Below are 24,811 nucleotides of genomic sequence, written 5' to 3' on the forward strand. Positions count from 1 at the left end.
AAGTGGTGAATTATTATAATTACTTCTTTAATCAAGTATTATCACAAGATAGTTTGATATATACTGTAGTTACATGTCAACAAGTTATTCTACTTCTTATCTACATACCAATATAGGTGACATATATATATATATAGAAGGCACGGCGAGAGAGTAATCCCGACTTTGCAAGGTTAGATTGGTATGTTGTTATCTAAGATTGTTACTACATACACGTCGCCTTATAAAGACGAGAACCCGCGCGCAACATTTTTATAGTGTTACGTCTTAACATGCGTAGAGGCAGGGTTCAAACAGAAATTTATTTGTATTATGGTACGGATGTTTATGAGACATTATTAAAAATTCTACTATTTTAGTCGTAACTTTCTATTTTTGGAGGTGAGTAAAAGACCACTTAGTAAATGGTACAAAAGGCTTATTGCATCTGCTTGGACCTTATGCGCTTCGTGCGTATGTCCGTAGATGTCCATACATTTATTCCTCCCTGGAATGGATATAATGTAGGCTTCTGCTTTTGACAAGTATATTGATTGGCTTGTCTATGTAGGCAGAGTTGAATAACTTATTATGGCTCAAGCTTCGATTTTCCATTGTATATTCAAAAACAGCGTGACCGTGAAACGTTAAGTAAATACTACGTGGCCTCAGGATCGGTCGCAGTCAATTGACTGCAACCATGTCGCAATGTGTGCAGAAGATATGGGGAACGGAGACTGGAATTTATTTTGGGAATAGTAAAGTGAAATTACAATGTCATTACTTATACTGCTTTCTGGAATACAATGCCAAGCATTAGTCTGTGTGGATTTCATTGTAGTGCAAAAAATTATGCTACAGGACAATTTAAAAAAAATCAGTGTTTTAAAATACCCACAAGCCTTAAGCGCTTTTTATACCAGATGAGCCCATGAATTTCAGGAAGAAATATTATAGGACAGCTTTTACTCTTCAGTTTTTCTAATTCATAAATTTGCGAAAACCTTGAGCTTCAAAAGATTTAAAAAAAAAAAACTTGACAAAAAGAAACATTTGTTTCAGTTAACAATATAAGCTATTAAGCTATCTAAGTAATACAAGCACGGCCAAAAAGAGTCGCAGCCGCATTATTGGTAAGGGCCATCCGATTATGTTTCTGGTACCGAGAGATGTTTAAACTTTCTAAAACTGCAGGGCTAACATCCAATTTACGTAAAGTTACGCAATGGAGCATTATCTTAAGCCTAGTGATACTTTAGACAATTAATACAATTGTAACCAATATTAATATGGATGGCAGCGATTTTCAAGACCAAATAAAACAACCTGAAACCAATGCTTAATGCATAAATATCACTTATAATATCAATAGCTTCCCTTTTTACGTTTTTACGCTTCTTGATTTGTTCTGACACGAATTTAAGAGTAATTAGGTTTATATTTGTTTTAATAAATTCTGTGTTTATATTTGCTAGAAAAGTTGTGTACATGCCGACACTTGACCAGCTTCGCAAGTCGTTTTTATTTGCCTTCAACCAAATAGACTTAATGCGCTCCAAAGCAAAAGACGTGCCTATTTATGTTTAAATAACTTCGTTCTTTTTAATCTTCTCATCAATTATACCAGCCTTGGCTGTTTAGTCATTATATTGAATATCCAGTCACTTGAGGTAATTATCTTAGTCCTATGTGTATATTTAGGGAAAACAGGACAATAAAGGATGTTACATACCGAAATTCAAATAAAAAAGTCTTTTCGATCTGTGCGGGCTAAAGCCTCTCCGTTAGATCCACCTAATATTTTCTTTAACTTGAACCTTCAATTATAACCATCATTGCGTGCATCAGTAGTTTAGTAATATAGTGATATAGTGAAAATCCTACGACGATCCAAACTATGAGTACTATCTACCATAGTGCACATGTACAGGTCCAGCCTTATATTCTACAACAAGCAGGACTGATACGGATATTAGTTACTGCGTCGATTTGGTCAAGGATTAACAGACTCCTTTTGACTGATGTATGCAGAGTTACACTGTGGACTGCGCGCTAGATGTATAAATGGCTCAATGAAGATTGTTCATTGCTGTCAACTTCTCGACTATGTATTATTGCCAGTTACAAGTTATTGATACGGTAATTCGTAAAAAAGAGGTTATGAGCGTTATCGCGTAGGAAAACAACTAAATATATTAGGACGCGCCGCGATAGGTGTGTATGAATTATGAACTGTATGATTTATCATAAGCCACTTTACAAGCCAGGTTGCACCATGTGTTATCATAAAGGTGATAGAGAAAAGGTATTTTGTTGGATCGTATCATCTGTGGTACGATCAATATTTGCTGCTACTGTTACATCTGGTCCATCTAATTATCTTTGCTAAAGTACAACTGTTGCTCCTCTAGTAAAAACGCAAGTTAAATATCCTGGCAGACCTTTCCGTGTTTCATTTCGCCACTACCTATCAAGCTCAGAAAGAGCGCCACTCTTCATTATTGTTTTTTCTTCACATATGCAACGAACCAGCTGCAATGTACCGGGCTTCCCCGTGGCGTTTCCATTGTGAAGGTCGATACTTAATTAGGAGCTGCCCACTGGCTGACCTAGGGTTGTGATACGCGTAAATCAACCAGCCGACAAGCGCCAAGATGAGTACGACAAGAACAAGCAGTGCTAAAAGGCCTCCTGCGTCACTACTGCTGTTACTACCATCACTGGAGGCCGCTGCTGCCGCTCCCCCAACCGCAAGTGCGTTTACTGCTTCCATACGACACTGGTCTTTGTGTATCTGTAAGAAAATAAGTAAGATATTTTGTACAAAAATATTTTTGGTAGATTCTTAATTACGTTATTTCCGCAACAATAGAAAAGCAAGTTTCCATTGTATTGCAGTGGTAACGCACTTTTCCACTAAATTCAACGACATAAGGGGCGGTCTATCTTCAACACCGTTTTTTTGTGCGGGGCTGAATTGAAGTGAGCGCGACGTAAACACCAAACGCAAAGCTGTAAATATTCGAGTAACCCTGAGGAAAGGCCTCAATATCAACTCCTTAAGCCAAACACAACATAGGCTACGGTTAGTTTTTCGCCTTCGCTTACTGTTAGCAGTCATGTCGATGCAGTTATCGTATTTTGATATATGTATATAGCCAATGAAAATCATAACGTCAAAAAACTTTTTGAAAATTGACAAAGGGCTTGCTACATGGTAAAGCATCAACGCACCTTACCAGCAAATCGTACTTCTACTTAGACACAAGATTTAAGAATGTCCAATGTATATGGGATCGCTCTATCTAATAGTTCCTAATAATTTTTTTTGTAAGAATGGTGCGCAGAAAATTATCTTGCATTTATTAGAAGGTCTTGTTGCCAGGCTCTTTATGGCTATTTTTAATAGATGTTTGAAATCTTTCTTCTATTCTACGTTTTCGCCGTTATCAGACTTGCAATTACAACAATTATCACACTATTGTAGATCCGAATAGAAGAATGATCTATTTTTAGCAGTCCATCTAGGTACCAACTTATGTCAAAGAAAATTATGCCACTATAATGGTACAGAACTGTGCTCGTTATCGTACCCGGCATAAAGGAACCTAGGGAGAGGTTGCCCAACCTTAACATCTTTGCCTGGCACTGTAATTATCCGTACAAGTCTTCAGATCGAAACCATCTTGAGATTTATGCACCCGAATCATGCGACAGGGTGAGACTCGCCAGCAAAGCTGCGTCACAGACAACAGTCATGCTGTTTTTCAACGTCCTCGAGCACGCATCTTTACTTGAAAGCAGACCTGGCACTCATTCCCTTGACGGAGGCACATCGTCTGTCAACCGGCCCAGTCCGTACCCGGTCATGTCCCGCAACCAAAATCAACAAGACAACCTGCTTTTCAAAGGCCATAGAAAGACACTAATGGTTGGCGGATGTGTAACTGGTCCGGCGCAAACGGGTATGCGATTAGCTAATACGAAAACAAGCAAAACGATCACCGTACGCGACGTCCCAGAGCATCAACGCATCCGCTGGTTCAGCCTCGCTTGCCGCTCCTCGAATACGGTACTACTGGCTACTGAGTATAAGATCAGGAAACGAGCAACGGCACTGGCCCTGAGCCCACTTAGAATTATCGACGGAAATTTCTAGGACAATCGCGTTCCGATTGGAATCGCTGGTACCCTTTCTACCTTCTACAATAGCCTTGCCTGATCTAGAAGCCGTAAGTAGGAGTTCCTTCAGAAGACGTCGCTTCGGCAGCGTACTTGAGCTAACCACCATCAACAGTCGACTTCTATTCAACGATAGATGCTCCATATTAGGGGCCCAGCTGAGCAACGAAAAGAACGATCTTATCCTATATATTTGTGAAGGACTCCTAGCGAGCATATTTTGTAGGCGCACTTTTGGCATACCTATAAGATACCGTAGATCTAGAACAATGCAATATCATTGAAAGCAAACAATCAAGATTCCTTTCATGATACTCGTATTACACGACGCCATGACAATACACAGTTTCGAGAACTAAAGGCAATGACGGTACACCCTCTTATGGTGGTCCTACGATCGGTTAATGTATCACCCAGTGGAACTAAACAACCAAACCTTCTAACTTCCTCCTCAATATAGTCAATCTTGGTACCGCTCTCTTCAGTTAATTCAGACTATCGACATAGACGTTTGGGTTGAAAAGCACACTTTCCAGATAGTACCCCTACCAAAAGGGATCAGTCTGTTGCAATCAAATTTCGATTTTGTTTTAGTTGCACTCTTGACAGGGGCTAACGCAACCAGTACAATAAATAAAGCATAAGACAAGCACCAACTAACGTTGGCCGCCTTCGCTGCAGTTATAAACAGCAATTTACCAACTGAGGAACGATAAGGAATCAACAATATACTTAAGCAGTTTTGCGATATCGTTTTAAAGCCAAAGGAAGCCCCGCGCACATCCCTAATTACATCTTACATTTAATAAACATGAAGGACGAAAAGGCGATACAATTGGCGCTACGCCGCAGTAGAAACTAAAACAAGATTCGTAAGGTTGAACAACTGGACATCAGCAGACCTCTGTCAAACACATAAAGCAGTCCTGTAGTAGTAGTAAAAAAGATTGGAGAGTACCGCTTCTGCTTCGATTACAGAGAATTCAGCAAAATAAGAAAAGCATCCATTCGTTATCACTGACAGGCAGTTCACTTGATTGCCTGATGGATTTTATCGGCCTGTCATTCCTAAACCAAAGACACTTCCAGTACCCAGTAGAGGAAAGAGATATCGAAAAGACAGAGCTTACCACCCTCGACGGCTTTAGGTTCAACGTGGTGCACTTCGGGCTATACAATACCTCGGAATGTTTGAACGATCAATGGACGACGCACTTCGTAGTCGACAATGCATCTTTTTGCCTAGCCTACCTCGGGTAATATTTGTGTCTTTAGAAGGATCTTACGAGAACGATTTACGGTTGCAAGGTGCTTTCAACTTTCTCAACTAAATATAACAAATAAAACGTTTCTTTAAGGTTACAACGCTTTGGATCCAGGGCTATATCGAAATGCAGCATTCAACCAGACTAGGCCAACACAAAAATCACCGACGAGTTTCCGGAACCAGTACACAAAAAAGCAGTTAGGAGCATTCTGGGGTTTTATCATACTACAGTGGCTGCGTCCTTAATTTTTCGAAAACCACGTCGTCGCTTAATGACCTTCTGAAGAACGCGCTACCTTTTTTTTAAAGGGACTGGATATCCTGATTTCACAGGAACTTCGTAACGCAGAGGAACAAGTGGTTTTCTCTGGTAGCAGAATTTCGTCCAAGACACAAAAAACTATCCTACAATTGAACGGAAATGCCTAGCCACTACAATGAACAAGCTCTACTCATACATATGCAGATGGCCAATAAAAAATTAAGTGACTACCGGTTAAGCATCTGACTGATCGACTACCGTGGTGGGTCTTTTAACTGCAGAAATACCAAATTACGGTTACTTTTAAGGAATGGAAGAACTGTCGGAACGTTTACTATTTTTCAAGGTACCCACTACAACACGAAGATAAGCAAGACGCTTAAGCTAAGAAAACCAGAAAGTTACCATCGCCATGGTCCACTTTGCACGCGACCATGACTCGTTGTTACAGAGAAGTGTAGCAAAAGCATCGTTTTCAGTAACATTCACCACCGTAAACGGTATATTTTATATATAATTAAGCCGACAGAGGTGACGACCGGCTGCTCATACTGCAGGATAAATATCGCGAAGAGGCTATACGCGCCTACCATGGATTCAAAGAGCAAGGATATAAAAGCCTGGCATAGATGCACAACTAATTACCGAAAAAGTACTTTTCATACTAAGCATACCGCGATATGGATGCTTAATCCATTTGTATTTAGAATGCTATCCACGAAGAAGAAAATATCTTTGACTTAGTTTGGCCTCCCACGACAGACGCTGACGTCTGAAACCTTTTCTCATACCACTGAAATTGGTTCATCATGCTTCAGCCAGATAAATAACAGCAACCGGTTCACAACTACCACTATGAATCACTTTACGAAGTATTTAATAGCGGAAGCGTTATCGGGTGATTCAGCAGAGGAACACGTGAAATTGCTGGTCAATCGGATCATACTCATACATGGAGCACCCACCGTCCTTATAACAAACATAGAATGTTCACGAAAACGCTACTCGAGAAAATCACGGCTTTCTATAGAATCGATAACTGCCGAACTCCGGCTACCACTCCAATACGAACAGGCTAATTGAACGATCGCACAGAACACTCGCCAACATACTAACCGTGCTTGTCAGCACGTGCTTGTCATAATTTTATAACCCATCCGACAAATATGGAAGTCATATCGACAATGCAAGGTCACCTAAAACCAGAAAGAAGTCATCTACGTTTCACGACTCAAGCCGGTTATTATACCAGAAAAAATACCGACGCTCCCGAGAGCGAGCCCACGCTGCGCACACTTCACCGCATTAGGTGTTTAATCTAACGTACATTTCCACACAACTTACAGTCACGTCGGCGAGTTGTTCGTTATAACTATAATATAAGAAGTATAGGATAAAAAGCTCCAAATCTCATACGATCCATTATGCGCGGCCTAGTTTCTTGGAACGCGGTTAAAGGGAGCTGCATCGTCACCTTTGTTCCATGCCCTCGCACCATCGCTGACATCCACTCAAACAAAACGCGGCCGTTGAATTTAACCGCAATTCGTTGTTGCTCGCCCTTCCAGGTCTAGGGTTAAAGAACTTGCTATCGTTAGTTTGAATAAACGAGCGGCTTAACAAGCCATATATATAATCTATGGCAAAGTCCCAATAGACTAAAAAAGGTGATGCCATGTGCGAAAGGAATCGTGCATTCTCGGCTGCTGTCACCTGGCATCAATTGATTTCGACCCTTACTATCAATAACTAAAAAATTACAGCAAGCCACTGAAAAATCGACTGGAACCAGTGAAGGGGTGTCGTCTTCGATTATGCAATACAAGATCACATACGTCTCTGGCTACTGAAAATTGAGAGAACTTCTTGATGAGAAAAATTCTAGTGCACTCGCCGTCTTTTGCGTCATCAGATTATTATCTATTCCGATCTCTGCAGAACCTCCTTAACGGTGTTGATTCTCTTACAACGGGGGAATCACATATCAAAATTTTTCGCCCTAGAACGACCCAACTTTAGAACTATAGTCCTATTAGAAAAATGGCATAATGTTATCGATCAAAATGATGCATAATCAGTTGAACAACGTTCCTTTAAAATAAAATATTTGCCCTAGTTTTGGCTTAAAAACCATCAAAACTGTTTTGATCACCCAATATATATATATATATATATATATAAATCTTCCATTATGACCAAGAGCAACATACCATGGCATTTTCTTTGCATTTGTTGTTGATCCAGCTTTGGCGATGTCGATCGACACCTGAAGAACAGCGTCTGACAGCGTCGCACCACGTGCAGTTAAAGTTGATCTGAGCAGTAGTACATTCCTCGCATGTCTTCAAAGACACGCAGGTGGGCAGCGCACTCATTACTATAGCCGTGTGCGAACGCAGCAGATCTGATTTTTTGTTAATCGAATGGTATTCGTAAATTGTTTTCCGCTTCAGAGCTACAATCGAATAACACGAGAAAGAACAAGATTTCGTTATAGATTACAAAATGGGCGATTCAGTAATAACACAATGATAAATGGTTTTGCATTTTTTGTAGGAAAATGCACAAAAGCAACAAGACAACTAACAAGTATCTAATGCGTATTTTCGTTTATGCAAAAAGTCTTCCAGAATTACTAATCTCCTCTAGCATCTCCTATACTTAACTTTATGAAACTTGAAGAACATTTTCGTGCCGTTGAACCTTTTTAGAATTACAAGGTTTATTACCATCTAAACACAACGGGTTCCAAAATTTCGATATGTGTACTACTTGCTAAATTCTATTTGATACAATGTCAAGCCAAAAGCGGTTGCTCTTTACAAAGTTCCATAAAGATTGTGTTCGACAAAGCTCCGTAAGACTTAAAATCTGCTGAAATGAACATAATCTGATATACTTTTTTGCATTCGACTCTTCTTGTTATTCTAAAAGCAAACTTGACAGACATCGGCGTTGCTCAACACCCAATGTTCGAACAGCTAACAGCAGCCGCGTAAGGACGTTAGTCCGCTTTCATCTGTCGTCGAAGTCGGTGATCTTTCAGTAGCACTCCAGGACGGGCATGAATCTGTTAAAAATTGTTTAGTACGCGAATAACATACCAATATAGTTGGAAAGTCGCTTCCGTTTTCAACAGGCTATGACGCCTATAATTCCAGGAAGTTCGCTCCAGAGTAATGACCCAAAACTAAAGCCGCAAAGTTTAAATGAAAAAATCGTTTCTCTGTTTTAGCAAGCTAACGCCTTCGGGTGGAAAAGTTCAGTATGTCACCTACATTCTTAGACCATGAATTACGACAAATGATTTAATTTTTCTTAAACACATTCAAAAAGAAACCACGCAACGTCAATAACGACTTACGCTACAATAAACTTTAGGAGTCTGTTTTAGTACAGACTATTAAATTAAGTATTCCTAAGTATGGTTTCGAAATAGTCTGAAACTACGTTTCTTGCAAGCCTTTCAATGAATTAAATAACCTTAAAGCATTGGTTTCAAAGCACCTACTTTAGAAGCGATGCTTTTGAGTCTTTTACGCAGTTTGTACTGGTTGGCAGTGTAAAGGGCTGGTTTCCGTTGTTGGCACTGTAAAATATCGGTTATAGCGACAGAGGACTTTACGAGGGATATGGATCAGAAAGGTTGCGAGAAGATGCCTGCAGCAAAAGCCAAGGGGGGCTTCTTTTGCATTCCTTCGCATGTGCCCTTACTGCCTGAATCTATACGGCCTTTACCACCACAGGCATCTGAAAAGCCTTAAGGCATTTGCTGCATTATACTAGTATTGCACATCGCTGACTGCTCCTTTCGTGTGTTTTTCTTATCAGTGCTACCTGGTGAAGAGAATCAGCTATCGGGATCGAAGGCATAATTACTGAAAAGTAGCTTTGTCGCTTCAAATTTTGCTAGTACAGATGAATTTCTGGGAACTTTAGCCATTCAAGAAAACTGATTTCTGTAGCGATTAGATTTCTCATAAATAAAGTTATACTAAAAACGGTTCAATTTGTCGGCTAAAAAATCATGTTGTTATAAGAGGAGACTAATTTTCGGCTTCAGGTTTGAACCCAGAGAAGCCATGGCGAACATATGCGGAGAAATCCGTACTACCTTTAAGATGAAGAAGACATTAACGCTATTACGGAACTCCTTTATGCATCAAACATCGCAGTAAGAGATTGTTTAGGATATACGTAATACGATAAATGCACTCAATTGGAGTGAAATCTTACTTCATTAATCGATAAGCAAAAAAAGAACATCTGCCGACTTCATTTTCAATTCTTTCTCAGTATTCATTAGAATTCATAGTGGATTCAATACAATTAAACAAGGTCACAAAAGGACAATTAAATAAGTCGACTCTGAGACATTTTGAATAGAGGACAAACAACATCAATTATGTGTTTAGTGGCCTAACAGTATCAGTGTTCACTGGAAGTCTTTGAAATCTGAAAAACGCACTATATGCCTTTGCACATCGTGAAAGAGTGGCAGCTCTCCTGCGCGAGAAGGAACCCAACCTTTTAAAAAGGAAAGGCTTCTTCAGTAGGAACGCTCACAAACACATCACAAGTATGACCAGCTGCAGCGATGTTTTTTCATGTACAAGTCTTCAGTTGATCTCGCATTCTCTGACCATCATCTGCTTATGTACCTTCAAAATGCTTTTGACGACTAAGTTTTTAACACAAAGTGTCAATTCAACAATGCCAAGTTCTCATTTGTTGAGCGCCAGGATAAACATTATAATTAAACAAAGGATACTCTAATTGATAGTAGAAATGCATATTTGCTCAGGAAGCCTATTTTTATCAACTTGCACCTATAATTTTTAGTGGAATTTAAGGGATAATCTGAAGAGTGTACTTATGAATGCACTCAGAAATTAGTCGTAAATAATTCTTAGCTTATGAGATTCGATAATACCCTTTCGGATAAACAAACTTAATAGTGATGAAACTTTGACAACATACGATGTAATCAAACGTGTGTATATTTTGTGACAATGCTGCCTTTGTCAGATATTTACAAGGATCATACGAATATATGAATTTCCCTAAAAGAAAATTCAACTTTAAATTAATTTACGCAAAAATACTTACGAGACACAACGCTATTGAAGAGGTATGCGTCAGAAATTCCGACTTTAACGGGATGATTTTTCTCAGCTATCTCCGAAATAGCAATAGGAATCTCACGGTAAACAAAAAAGATATCACCGTTGTCATGTAGAATTGCTTGGAAGGTAAAATTCCCGGCTTCCGGTTTATCATCCAGGTGGACATTTCGCCACTCCACTACAAACATCGTTCCTATATAACAAAAATATAAATTGACGATTAGGACGTATCCCACTTCTTAAATGACTATCTGAGATTCAACTATTTTAAATAGAAACCCATATCCATGTTTTGTACGATTCTCATTGTGACCATCTAGTTGTTTAAGTCTTTTGCGACTCGGCAAGGTCGCAACTTACATGTTTTTAAAAATTATCTGTAACTAATGGTTATAAGGGACTATTTAAGACATATTCCACGGATATTTCATTTTGTGGTTCACAATACAATTTTTTACTATAATACAGATATTGCGTCATTAGCCTTCGGTTATTTAGAATTGGCCCATAATATTCAATAAAGGTCTCCATCGATTTTATGTTCCTTAGAGTACCCACCATCTATTGATCCATCGCAATTGCCAATATAACGTGCAAGCGCGACAGTATGAGCCAAAAATATTCACAATACATCTTTTGGCAAATTAATCCCTCTATTTTGTGAATTGTTTTTAAAAAATGTGGCAAAAAGCCTCCTTTGAACTAAATGAAGATTTTCAACTACGAGAAAGTTGGTTCATTCTCATTCCGAATCACTATTGAGCAACCGAGCAAATGTAATAATACTTAAGTACCACACCACTCGAATCTGTTTCGCGCAGATTTGTGCTTATAGGGAAATATTATGATTTAGATACGCCTTTGTATTTATGTTGTAAACAATCATGACAGCCATTTGTATCTGTTACAAACAATCAGGACACGCATTTGTATCTATGTTATAAACAGTAAAGCCCACTGAAAATTACCTTAGAAAACGAAAAAGTGTGATTACGCTTCTGTGGAGCTACAACTCTACGCCTTTGGCGTTCTGAAAATTTTACAACCAATTTTTTATGCTCCGTGCATCCGCTTTGCGACCATACCAACCGTTGTCGTGATATTTTAGAGCTGAAGCGGATGAGTTGACAGATGCTTTAAAGTTTGCCATTAACGGTGCAATATACTGTGTAGCTGCCAGCCAGAGGTGCAGAGCGTAGCCAACGTAAAGAAAGCCTCCTGTAGCTATTGTTACATTGTTGATGGGGTGGCCGTAGAACGGAAACAGGAATGTCAGGTTGACTGTCTGAAAGTTTTGAATTCGACCATACCAAATGATAATCGAGTATACAGTAATTACTAGCTAGATATTCAATTTTAGGTTCGCATCTTGATCGTAACAAATTTAGAGAGTGTTTTACAAATCAATAGTTCAAAATGAGGTTAGAGCAAGATAATGGGTGTCACTACTAGAGGAATTCCATCTGGCTTAGAAAGGTTTGCACTAGATTTCTAACTAGTTTGTGACTACTTTTCAAACTCGTGTTCCTGCCACTACCTTATTCAAGTACCATAGACTCTAAAAATATTTGATTGAGTTTATTCATTCTTCTAAAGAATTCATTGTTTGAATCTGACCTTTTCGTACAATTTCTCGTATTTGAGCTATTTATGCGTACATTTTATAATGAAACAAAGGTACCTATGAATAAAATACAAACAATAGCTACGAGAGCGCTGTAACCTAAGAAATGGTCGGTTCTGTGGTCATCAGAAAAGAAAAGTTCAATGATATGGTGGTCAACGAATGATCAATAACTCGCTTTAGCCACAGTAATCATGTACCCACAACTCTACTTATTGAGCAAAGTCCAAAGGCCGGCCACGAATATATTATACTTTGTTTACCAAAAGTGGTAATTGCGCTCGAAGAGAGAAGACCTTGGCAGTGCTACCCGAGGAATAATTCTTAATCATCCAGAAAACAACGGTTTGCATGGCTAATCTCAGTGTAACATCTCTTGATTTTTTTGTTATCCACACTATATTTTCGGCTTACTCCGCGACATAGCTCCATTTATTAAAAAAAGAAAATGTTTTGAATGGATAAAGGAAAGTTATTAGGACATTGAAGACTTCAAGAAATGTAACAAACGTGTTCTATTAATGATTGTTTTTTATACGCGTTTTCGCTTATAGATACTTCGGCAGTATCCAGAAAAGGTACGTATATGTTCTATTATAAAATTTGATAACACCGTGTTTGAAATTTCTCTTCATATATGACGAAATTCTTAGAAGTTCAAGACTTCTGAAACGATGTGATTGGCCTTGTCGCCCACAAAATTTCTGTGTTTCCCCCCTTGAGAAGATGATTATTTGAAGGTAGATCTTTGACTACCAGCACAAAAGTAGCTTGCCTAGACTCGCCTTCTTCCTGGTAAATGTAAAAGACTAATCGTCTGGTGAAACCTTTAACTTGGTCGGAACCAATGCGTTTTACCTCCTACGTCCCTTTTGTATTCACTTTTCTCTAACTCCATCAACTCTTTTCTGTTACTCGACAAAAACTTAAAATCAGGACAATCACAATGTTTGACGCTATTTAAACATGCCTAATTAAGATATGCCTAAAAATTAGTCGATATACAAAGCAATATATTAATAATGGATACACGCCAGTGTCGCACAATCGTAGTGTTTAGTAGATGTAAGTGCTTCTTTGTTACAACATTAATCATGGACGACTTAAAATAAAAGTGATTTCTCACTTTTATTTTGAGTCCATGGTACACAAGTCGTTAAAGATGTACACTATGATGCTGTTAAAGATGTTAAAGTTTAAATCTGTTCAAGTTTTACCTAATAACGATTATAACTCAACTAACCGCTGCCCGGCGATAGCTCTCACTCAGCATATCGTGTGTAACGGTATCTGAAAGCCTATCCAAATCTATCCAGAGCGTGTCAGCACGCACCGGGTCTGTCACTATAGATGAACTATAGTATTCGTGAGCTTCGTCCGTTTGATTTGTGTAGTCTGATGGTATGCTGTACACAGATGGCATTGTTACCTTAAAATAAAGCGTGAAAGATCACAGCATAAAAAACAACTGTTAGTAGTTTCAAAATTATGCCAAAAACACGTCGAACGACATACGGGCAGACACACATGAAAATATTTAACACGAATTGAAGATGAGCATAGTACGCGACGCAACAAAAGCGAAAAAAGTAGCCGGCATAATGGGGAATCCAATTTGATCCAGGTGCTGGTAAAGAAGAGATAGATCTCGTTGAAAAAAACAGCGAATAAAAATTGTAAGCGCTTAGACTGGAACTTGTGTGCTAGAGACAGAATTACCAAAATTATGTCAAATATACACTGTCGTTACATACGTGAGTTTGTGGTGTAATAGTATGCAGTTCTGCAAGCAGGCCGCAAATATTTGGTTATATATCAAAATATATTCATCTACCTCGCTCCATATTTAAAAAAGTAGCATTATTATTAGCAAAAAAGAGGTAGCATTATTATTACTATATAAACGAAAATAAAGAAAAAATAATCTAAAAATAAAATTTATAAAAAAAATAACTTTAAAGTTTAGCTTTAACATTTATCGTGTTATAAAATCCAGGTTGCGTAGAAATAGAATGCCCGTCAAAATAGTGTAACATTTTGTTTCATGACTTGCGTTCCTGGATAACAGCTAAATGTAACTTTTGTGCCTGCGTGACACATCGTAATAAAACGTACAGTTAAAAACCAATGATAAATATTCACCAAAATTACATTGTAGGTGACTATCAAACATAACAATAACTTAATTCCGTTAAATCGACTGTATCATCGTTCGAACATCAAATTGTAACGTAACGTTACCACAGTGTTATTTAGTTCCTAAAAGATAATCATAAATAGAAAAAGCGTTTAAAAGATACACTCAACCGAAAAAGACAACTGTACCTCTTAATATAGTTGAAAGCATCCAATCCAAACAGCTACAATAATAAAACAATAATTTTACGGTTAGTTGGCCTGATGAGGTTAATTCGTGGGTCGTACCAGTTTTTCTGAAAATAAGTAGCTTGCTAAGGACGCCATCACAGTACAACGTAAAAAGTAGGTGTAAGGTTTCGAGAAGTACGTGACAACACTATGTTACAGAAAGCTACGTACGAGCCGGAATTTGAGCAGGAATATCCTATATACCGACTATTATACTCCTTCCAGCCGGAGTTCATTCGCATACCATACGTACCCTCGTATGTCTTTTTATCACCAAACTGTTAACCATATTGCTCTTTCCACTGATTTTGCAGCAACAGTATCCAATCAATGAAAACCAAAATAATTACATAACAATGTATATATCAACAAGACATGAGATCCCAGAATTATTATATACCTCGTCAGTGCTAAAGGCAGCACCAGTTTCAGCATCTTGACCTTGTCCTGATGGTGGTCGTTTAGAAGAAGTATCTACAGAAGGCGGAGTATCGGTATTTTGGTTCGACAACCGAGTTGCTGCTGAAGATTGCTCAGATGGGTCTGAATTTTGAGAAGAATGGCTGACCAGATCGCTGGAACTTTCGGAGGACTGTGCATCCGAAGAGGGAGATATGGAGGTAGTGGACAACTCCTAACAAGAACAGTGAAAACCAGTACATTAACCGCACACGTAACCATTAATAAATTGTTGTGTGGACCCCTTATGTATATAGTCGAAATTTTTCTATAAAAAATTCACGTAGAAACAGTCCGACATTTTTCAACAACATTAGACTAGACGCAATATCTGGAGAAGAAATATAAGCGATACAGATCGTAAACGCCACAAAGAGCTGTGGTGCTAGCAGCTAGTAGGAATAATAAGCAACAAACACATGTTATCTAATTGAAGTTGTTTCGAGTCACTGTTTATAATCAAACGCGGACGTGACATAACGGACAGCATTAGGGAAATGAGAGGAATTGAGGGTGAAAACTACTGCCTTCATTGAGAAGGTGAGGACATCTTTTCATACATGAGCTTCTCTTCTTTGGTCTAACTATAACTCGGTTAACTAAAAATACATATTAGTCATACGTCAATTAGAAACATTTTGAAATCATCACGCCTAATGTTTCAACTTCAAAATAGCAGTATTCAAAAACTGATTAAAGTTTCTCTAACCTGTCTTGAAAAATCGTGTGCAAATTATTCAAGTAAAGAAGGAAGCAAAAGTAGGCTTGCAAATGAAGTTAAAGAAAAAAAATTATAAATGATATGCAAAAATGCAGATAAGGATTAATTAATGTATTTCTATTCTACACTGATAATATAGCAAGACTACTTATTCAGGGTAGCGCACATATTGATAAATAGTCTATCATGCTGGTCAGTGCGCTGACGTCCTTCCTTTGCTTCGTTGGTTCGGCAGCGACTATATGTGTTTCTTACGACATAATAGCAAATGAGTATTGAATTCTTATGTAAAATTTTTTGCTTCAATTTGTATACTTAAATTCACTTGATAATAGCTGCGATCACGTAGGTACTCACCTTAGCTGTACTATCATATCTAAAACCAACGGAACAAGTTCGTTATTTAATCATGACAAAAACTAATTTAAATTTCTAATTTTCACATAATATATTTCAACGCTGAGGTCGTATATACTCTGAGATTGCAAAATTTCTGCATTAAAAGGACGTAATAGCTAAAGAATAGTAATCGGATTGCTATAAACACCGCGGCGAATCGCGGCAGTGAAAAAAAAATGATAGCATAGATGTAATTACTTAACATCAACATCCTTATTCCACCAAATTGCCTAACACAAATGTAAAACGACACCTTTAAATTGTATACAGGTGAAACAATTGGCTTTTTTGCATCTTGTGAATTTTAAAATTGAAGTCGTATCTACGTGGAAACAGAAAAACGTCTACGGAAAATGAAATCACTGAAATTAAAGAATGAGGGCGCGTACAATCAGATAGTACTATTACAAAAACAGTAATTAACCAAAAAAAATGATTAATGGAAACAGGGTCACGGGGTACATCTAGAATAGCCCGAACTAGAGGGTAAAGTATCAGGTGTGGCATGAACAAATCAGAGACTGATAAACAAAAACAAGGTACTTTTGTATCATACCTTATTAGAAAGATTAGTTTTTGGAGATACATTCTTCTTCGGAGCTACTGGTTTTTTGGTAGCCTCCATCTTCTGCGACGGCTTCGTCAAACTTGCTAGAGCTGAAATAAAAACGTATAATTTAATTATTAATTTTCACATCTAAGTTAAATATGCAAAACTAAGAGTCTAACTAATTGCCAGTATGTCACTACAATTGTTTACATGTTTTCCATCTCACGCTCTAGACGAACTACATATGTAAGAAGGTTCACATGGATAATAAAAGTTGTCTTCATTTATTTAATTCATATAAAAATGAGGTTTGTGAATGCCTTGGAAATCTGCTCTGGCACTAATAAAATGGAGAGATGTCAAGTTCACAAGTGTAGACCCAGAATTTGATCCCAAAAATTAAGCGATAATTATTTCAATATAGAATTACGTATGCTTAGCGTAAATATAGTACCCGGTATCTCTTACTGTACTACAGACAAACTTTGGCCATTGTGGAGCCTCTGGGCATCATGTGCACAAAGTGTCAGCACAACGACTAAAGCCCGAAAGCTCAACTTCCGCAGTAACCGAGTTGATATGGCTGGGGTTTGCTATATTTAAATAACCGCTCCATTCATAATTGCTCTCAGTAGTTTTCTTTACATCAACTTATAAGGAAAAATATTTCACGCAACAAAGTGGGGCCCCTTTTAGGAAGTCAATCTGCTACTTCTTTTCCTTGTAATATAAGCGCATTGAGAGTTCGGAATCTGAGGGAGCGTTCCATATTACTATGTCAAAAGAAAATGTATAAGAGTTCTCTTTCATTAACACGGCAACCTGATGGATAATCTAATATCTATTGCGATTCGCTCACGCAATGCATGAATGAGGCATATCATATTTTACATATACCTCACATTTTGAACAGTTAAAGACGTCTAGAATTCTCAGACATCTACAAACAACTTTTATCGATGACTACCTGTAGAGTCCGCAGCGGAAGAAGCACTGGCTATATCCACTGCACTCTTTCCATTCTTCTTTCTCTCATGCCAGTCGATTTACAAACAAAAAACATAATTTCGCGATCGCGGCGGTAATAATCGCTTCTCGCCTAATACTGTGCCAGTACTGGATTTCAAAATAAAGCTTTAAAAAACTTGATTCTGTTTTAGTTAACTATGCGCTCTATGGAACTTACTGTGGGTCAAGCAAGATGCCTTCCCATCTTTTTCTCGAATGTTTTTCGAGTAATTTAAAGTCTTATAACATTATTGGTTAATGCTGGATCATAATAATCTCGAAGTCTACTCGGTATAGAATTCATTCCGGCTACATTCAATAGCTTTTCGCGTGCTCAAGAAAAACTGCAATCTAAATGTTCACTTGTCTTATTTTTACATTATTTTTTTCCTAAAAAAATAATTGTTTAATAATTCTAATTTTTTCATTAGCATATTCAACAGTCGTGTCATACTGATGTTTAAGACTAAAAACTTTTTTTTTTCAATTTTTCTAAGAAATTGTACGTTATACCATGGTTATTTGTTACCTGAATGGTGATTAAGAAGTGAATCATTACACACTGCTTTTTACTGAAAAATAAATTTTCAATTCAAGTAAAACAGGTGCATATTTTGATACGCACTGTAAGTACTAATTGCTTTAAGCATAAAACGAGCTGTAAAATACAACTAAAGTGGAAATTCTACGGTGGCAACAACTCGCAGAAAATGAGGTCACATATAGGTGAGAAATTAAAAAATTAAAAATAGTTAAACTATTAGGTGTAAAAAATAGTGTGAGCGTATTGTTGATTAACCGTGTTTCACATATCTTTCCTTAAATTTCACAGTGAGCAAGATGAATGCGAAAAATCGACTTTACGTAACAACTATTTGTATTTATACATTAGTAATTATGTGGCTCACTTGAAGATGTCGATTATTAGATTGAAGAGCTTTGAGATCAGCTCCTTTTTTTTCATGTTAACCCAACAAAGATTTCTTCAGTGTATCCATGTAGCAACTAGCCATCTCCCTAATTTAGTTAAAAGCGCTGCGTCTAGTCTAGATTTTTGCTTAGCTTTTATTATTACTTGTTAATACATGACTCCATGTAAAAAACCATTGCACGCCATATAAAATGTTCAAATTTAGGATTATAGCTATATAAAGTATATATATTCTGTGAATTTTCAAAATAACCACGTCATTGTTTACGTGTTTTGGCTTCTGTTCTAGCAGATATTAGTGCAGAGTTTCTTGTTATATTAACGTGTCAATATAATTATTGTATTTTATGTATTTACATTTTTTTAGGTGTCTTGACATTGTACACCAATGTGTCTATTTACCGAAGCACAAAATATTCGCTACCGCTGTTTTTCACAGTAATAAAAGAATAAGGAGTCAGGATTGGAAGGAGTCGGCGTAAATCCAGAAAATAATGATTTTCCTATTTTAATTGTTGTCGTAGTTAATTGAATCAGAAAGAACCTCTGTAAGTATATATTACGTAGGTGGATATCAGTATGGCATAATAAAGGGGGGGGGGGGTCACGCTGCCATTTTTTGGACGCTGTTTAAAGTATCTATGAGACAGATTGGATAAGATCTTAGTGAAGCGATGTGTCAAGCAATTAGATGATTATAAGCAAGTCCATGCCTAGTGAATAAGGTAATACATGTTGACAGCCAAAATACAGTCCAGCGTTATTTGCCAGAAATTTTAGGGCTAATTTCTTGGCCGTATTGCAGCTCGCAATACGAACGCAAGAACAGTTCTTGTAGGCGTTAGAGGTGAGATGAGTTGTGGATGTAAATACAGCAGCCGTTAAAGTTGTGTGTTATAAATATAAATATTATAAATATAAAAAAATACGTTACACAAAGGTATGCCCACTTCTTCGTAGTTTTAACTATGATGCTTTAATTAAGTACGGTTAAAGCCATTATATAGAACTTTAGTAAAGAGATTACTCAAGTGACAAAAAACAACTATTTTTCCCATTCTTTCCTTGAAATTGGTTAGGTCAATGGCCCGAATGAGCTTCCTTACGGCATTTTTTTTACATTTAACAGTATAGGAAGAATGAAAGAACTCAATTTTCCGGATATTATTCCCTTGTTATTTTCATTTGTAATAAATCATATTATAAATATAAATCATATTATAGGTGTATATACTTATACTTATATGATTTATATATATACTGAGATTACTTGAGATGAGAGAGTTTTAAAAGGTTGTTTTAAAAAGTGAAAGATGAGTCTGGTATATAGGCAACAATAAAATTACATGAGCTAGCTGAGATGCACCTTACAATAGAATTTGTGTTTTTATATATTCTACTGAGAATTTCTTAGCATGTCAGTCTATAAAATGTCAGAATATTTAAATCATCATGTAATTTTTGAATGTGCTCTGTATACTGAGGAAATCGATATTTTGTCAGCGTGAATCCATATTAAATGGCAGGTAAGCACCACTAACCGAATTACATAGGGTGGATTAATGACAGAGTGTCCTATAAGTTTATATCTCTGCTATATATATATATATATATATATATATATTATACTCAGGTTCTCGCTGTTTGCGTTTACTGAATCCTCTTTTTAATTTGTCTCTAATATTCAAATATTGGATAGCTTCTTCTTTCTCATCCTTTTCTCAGCACAAAATATTACTTTTATTACTATTATTTTTAAAGTACTTCAACCGGCCTCCCAAAGCATTAAACGTTTCATCAGTCGGATTAGCTTCATAATATTGAGCACCAGCCAAGCAAAGCCACCGTCAAGGAACCTTTAATAGTAAATGCGGCACTGCGTCGAAAGAAAGTACGCTTATACGTCCTATCCAACTTTCGATCGAGTATCGCAAGATAGGTCTTGACGGTATTGATGACTGAAGCGCCAGTTGCAGCGTGCGACACTTACAACCACCGAAGCCGCTCGCCTGGGTTATAATAGTGCGCAGCACGGCCGGGCCTCAAGGAGACACTTAGATTTGCACATTGCGACCGTACGATTACCGCAACTTTGATGCTCATCGCTCCAGAAGCTTTTAATAAAACAGACATGCTTCTTTTACCGGAAGCTTAAGCAACTAGGCTATTGAACGTCACATTCCTACTTTGTGCATCCTCCCGGACTACAGTTCAATGAAGCATGCCGCACCAGTGAACGTACTTCCTAAGATAGGTACCTTTACGCTATGCCTAGTAAGCCCTAATATCATCGACTCTACTTCGTAGAAACGTAGATTCGGCTGGCTAATTCAAAAGCATAAAAAAAAATTTAAAAATAATAAAAAAACCCTGTCAGCGATCAAGAAGCGACGTTCTCTAGTTCTACCCCTTTTTTATTCATCGCCGACGACCTCAATGCCCGCCTCGCCGGCCGCACTAAGATCTCTCAGAACACATTTACAGATTTCAGTTGTTGGGTAGTCAATCATATTTTAATATAAACCTCACTGGTTTATGCAGGAAGTTCGGTTATCGATATATTTCCAATAAACGTAATACGCGAATCGTACGAACTGACTAACGTTTCAGAATGAGAGCGACTTATTTGCAAACGGTACAAATGCGAAAGCTCACATATCGATAGCAAGAGATTTCATGGTAAAGTTGCATTTGCGCGTACTATTATATACCAGCTGTTCTGCAACGTTCAGAGGTGGACAAGCTTTTGGTACGCGCCCACGAAATCTTTTCAGATCCTTACATGGTAGTGACTCCCAAAACTTGAGCCCAGCTTCTAGTCAGAATTCTTCAGTCTACTGTACAACTCCTTCGTTTTCCCCCAAGAGGCGTATACCATGGTTCTACTAGACTTGTCGAGTTGCGCGGAGGACCAGAATGGGTTCAAAGCTTTTGACTGGGGTACAATCCGAGTTCTACTTTTTAGCCTCTGTTCTACCAAAAAACGTATGCGTCATAGCGACAAAAATACATGGAACCGGAGACCTATTTGGTAGTTTATGCAGGCTGATGCATAACAGCAGCTTGGCGACTTGCCCGATTAGCTTCTCGGCCTTTGTAAAATCGTTTGTGTCATGCAGTAAAATAACTTGCGCGCTACCATTCTTTGCTGAAGCGTGAAAAGAGGCATCTTAATACAACTCTATGTATTTCTATAGGGCTTTACAGTATGGGACTTACGCAAGGTCACAGAAGCCAGCAAAATAAGAAAACTGCCGTTCCAAACAGGGTCTTCGACCCGCACCTCAAGACTCCTATGTTTTGCCACTGTGCTGGATATTTAATAAATGTTTACGTACTGGTAAACTCCATCAATTCATTATAAGCTGCTCTCCGGTTTGCTGGAGTCTACAAAAAAAGCGTACATGCTGTTCCAAAGAAACCCTATGGGTTTCTTGAATGGCCGGTGTCGAGAAAACAGTAGCTGCGCCGTGGAATTCGTTATACGCGATGATTATGTATTTCAAAGTAGCCTTCGACTCGGCACCCAGAAATAAGGTGGCGCTCACTCTGGCGGGACAAGTGTTTCTATACACATGCTTAACCTTTTCACTGCGAAATACAAGTAAGTAGAATAATCATCGATAACAGAACGGGCAAACTTGTTTTTTTGTACAGACAACGAACTTGACTTAATGAAAGTCAATTTTGGTTTTTCATTTCGCTGAGGGATATCCGTGATCAAGTAAAAAAAATGCTAGTAGGCTTAGTGGTGAACAGTTTAACCAGGTTTGAGATACGGCAAGCTCTACTTCAGGTTTGTGCAGCAATTACAAAGTTAAGGACTGCTGGTAAATTTGATTAAAACGGAAGTGAAGTTTCGAACAAAAAAGGAAAGCGGCCTCTCGCTGAGTAACCTCTCGTTTTTGGTAGCTGGTTATCATATCTAGGGTTGCTCATCTCCGTCAAGAATAGAAGTTTCACCGTCCAAGTCTTTGAAACGCATTATTAACCGCTTGGGCGATCAAATCGCTTCATCGTTTGCCCCTCGTAACTGCTCTTAGCCTCAAGATAGCTCAGGTCGTAACAGACGAGATACGCGTTATTTGGGAGCAGCTTAAAATGGGTAAAACCTCTTTTTTCAAAAGGACATTGAAGTTATGCAGAACGATTTGTAATCGTTTTTCGTATTTCCTCACCGACTCGCTATAGCTGTCCGATGACCTACGTCGCCGCTTTGAGCTCCCAGGAAAACCTTTATGGTCAAGCTTAGTGACTAGAAGGAAAAATTTGCGAGAATCTGTAGGGACTAATTCAATTTGGGTGCGGGCAACTGATAGAGAGGAACGACCCGACTTAAGACATGTCGTAACTCGCCTTGCTGTGCATGAGGTTTACCGTAGACCTTGTAGGGAACAGGGCTTCCATAAGCCTGATAACAGCTCTAGGTGTTCCAAATGCGAGGATAATACTAATTAAATATAGGCAAACAAAAAACAAGTTAATACTATTTAAAAATTCAAAACGATTAAAAATCGATTTTTTATTAGAACAAAGTTCAATGTAAAAACTAATATCAGGCAATACACGGAATAAAGTATTAAAGGTTTGTTGCCTAAAAATAAAAATTAGGTTCCAACCATTGCTCATTATCCTTCAGGCATTTCTCAAATGTTTTTTTTTAATAGATTTTATTTATTTTCCTAGAATGTGTTTTCGGGATTGGTTTGGAGTTATTATCTTATTTTCATTTCTGTTTTTTTAAGGATTAAGTAGAACTGGACAACAGACTGGGACAATAAAATAGCTTTCTAACGGTAGATAATAGTTCACCATTAACAGGCACACAGGTCAGTTGCAGTAGTTGAGATAGATTTAATAGTCAAGGTATAACGATTCCCTTTACACATATAGAACTGAAAGAAGGCTCTCTTTAATAACATAATATTTAATTTAGTAACGACATCTTAACTCTTTTACGTTGGTAAAAGTCACCAGGTAGAACTAAAAATATAAAGTTCAACATTAAAAGTAGTATATCACATCCCGTTTCAATCTGATCAAATTTAAACTAGATGATTTTGTGCTGGCCAAATTAGTCACCTTCAGCAAAAGAAATAACTCAGCAATTAGGAACGTTGAAATCCTACCTATCTCCTAGCTATACAATACTTATAGTTAACAAAATACCCAAGAAAGTGTGCCGGTATAGCTATTGACTTGAAAATGTGACATTGATAACCAGTAGCATGAACTAACCAAAACATGGCACAGAGACTCCGAATCAGTAAAGCACATTTGAGGTTTTTTAATGTGGTGTTTGACAGTCATTTAGTCGAATTTAACAGAACCAAACTGGCCTTCACTTGATTTGAGCATATTGAATACTTTAGAAGCTTAGAGAATTATGTTTAGAACTTAATATGATATCTAACATCATTATATAACGGATTAAGATCTCCTTAGCTTTTGTAGTAGAAAAAAAATCCACCTAAGGACTGTGCGGTTGAAATTTACAAAATCTTCATATTAAGTAAAATTATGGGGTGTGGCTTAAATTGTGAATACGTGTACGATCATAACTTTACACTTACCATGTTGTTCAGCGGATACGCAGGCCAAAAAGCTTCCGACCAGCAGCACGATGGCCAGGACGTTTCTCCGTGGGGCCAAGAACATGGCGGAACCAACAGAATGCGATTTACTTACCCTGCACACAGCGTACTTCGCTTGTAGCTAAAGGATTGGTTTATGTGAGTACTATGATAAGCACAAAACTAATTCCTACTAGAACACTCGCGATACACTTTGCACTTCAGACCAAACCTGTCGTTTCCTCTATGTGTATCATCGGCTGATTGTATTTGCTTGTGTTATTACCGTTGACCGTGTTTGCGAACAGCTAACTAGTTAACCAACCTATCGACCGACAACAGCAGCCGGAGCAGCAGGCTAAA

General features: G+C 37.8%; 1 protein-coding gene across 2 annotated transcripts; it reads right to left on the reverse strand.

The window, feature by feature from the left end:
- l(1)G0289 (plexin domain containing lethal (1) G0289) lies at nucleotides 1-24,749 on the reverse strand. Of its 2 annotated transcripts, none has more exons than XM_022830273.2 (8): nucleotides 24,449-24,749; nucleotides 16,943-17,043; nucleotides 15,208-15,441; nucleotides 13,684-13,869; nucleotides 11,906-12,101; nucleotides 10,800-11,009; nucleotides 7,901-8,145; nucleotides 1-2,773 (listed from the first exon to the last, which is right to left on the reverse strand). In XM_022830273.2, exons 1-8 carry the CDS (start codon nucleotides 24,531-24,533, stop codon nucleotides 2,492-2,494), a joined length of 1,539 nt encoding a protein of 512 aa, XP_022686008.1. In that variant the 5' UTR covers nucleotides 24,534-24,749; the 3' UTR covers nucleotides 1-2,491. The 2 variants fall into 2 exon arrangements, with proteins under 2 accessions (XP_022686008.1, XP_022686016.1); XM_022830281.2 differs by lacking the exons at nucleotides 16,943-17,043; nucleotides 24,449-24,749 and adding exons at nucleotides 14,195-14,223; nucleotides 14,766-14,800 and having other exon boundaries at nucleotides 15,208-15,366.
- Between the last annotated feature and the right edge of the window lie 62 nt (nucleotides 24,750-24,811).

Source organism: Varroa jacobsoni, unplaced genomic scaffold, assembly GCF_002532875.2.
Source record: "Varroa jacobsoni isolate VJ856 unplaced genomic scaffold, vjacob_1.0 scaffold_25, whole genome shotgun sequence".
Lineage (NCBI taxonomy): Eukaryota > Metazoa > Arthropoda > Arachnida > Mesostigmata > Varroidae > Varroa > Varroa jacobsoni.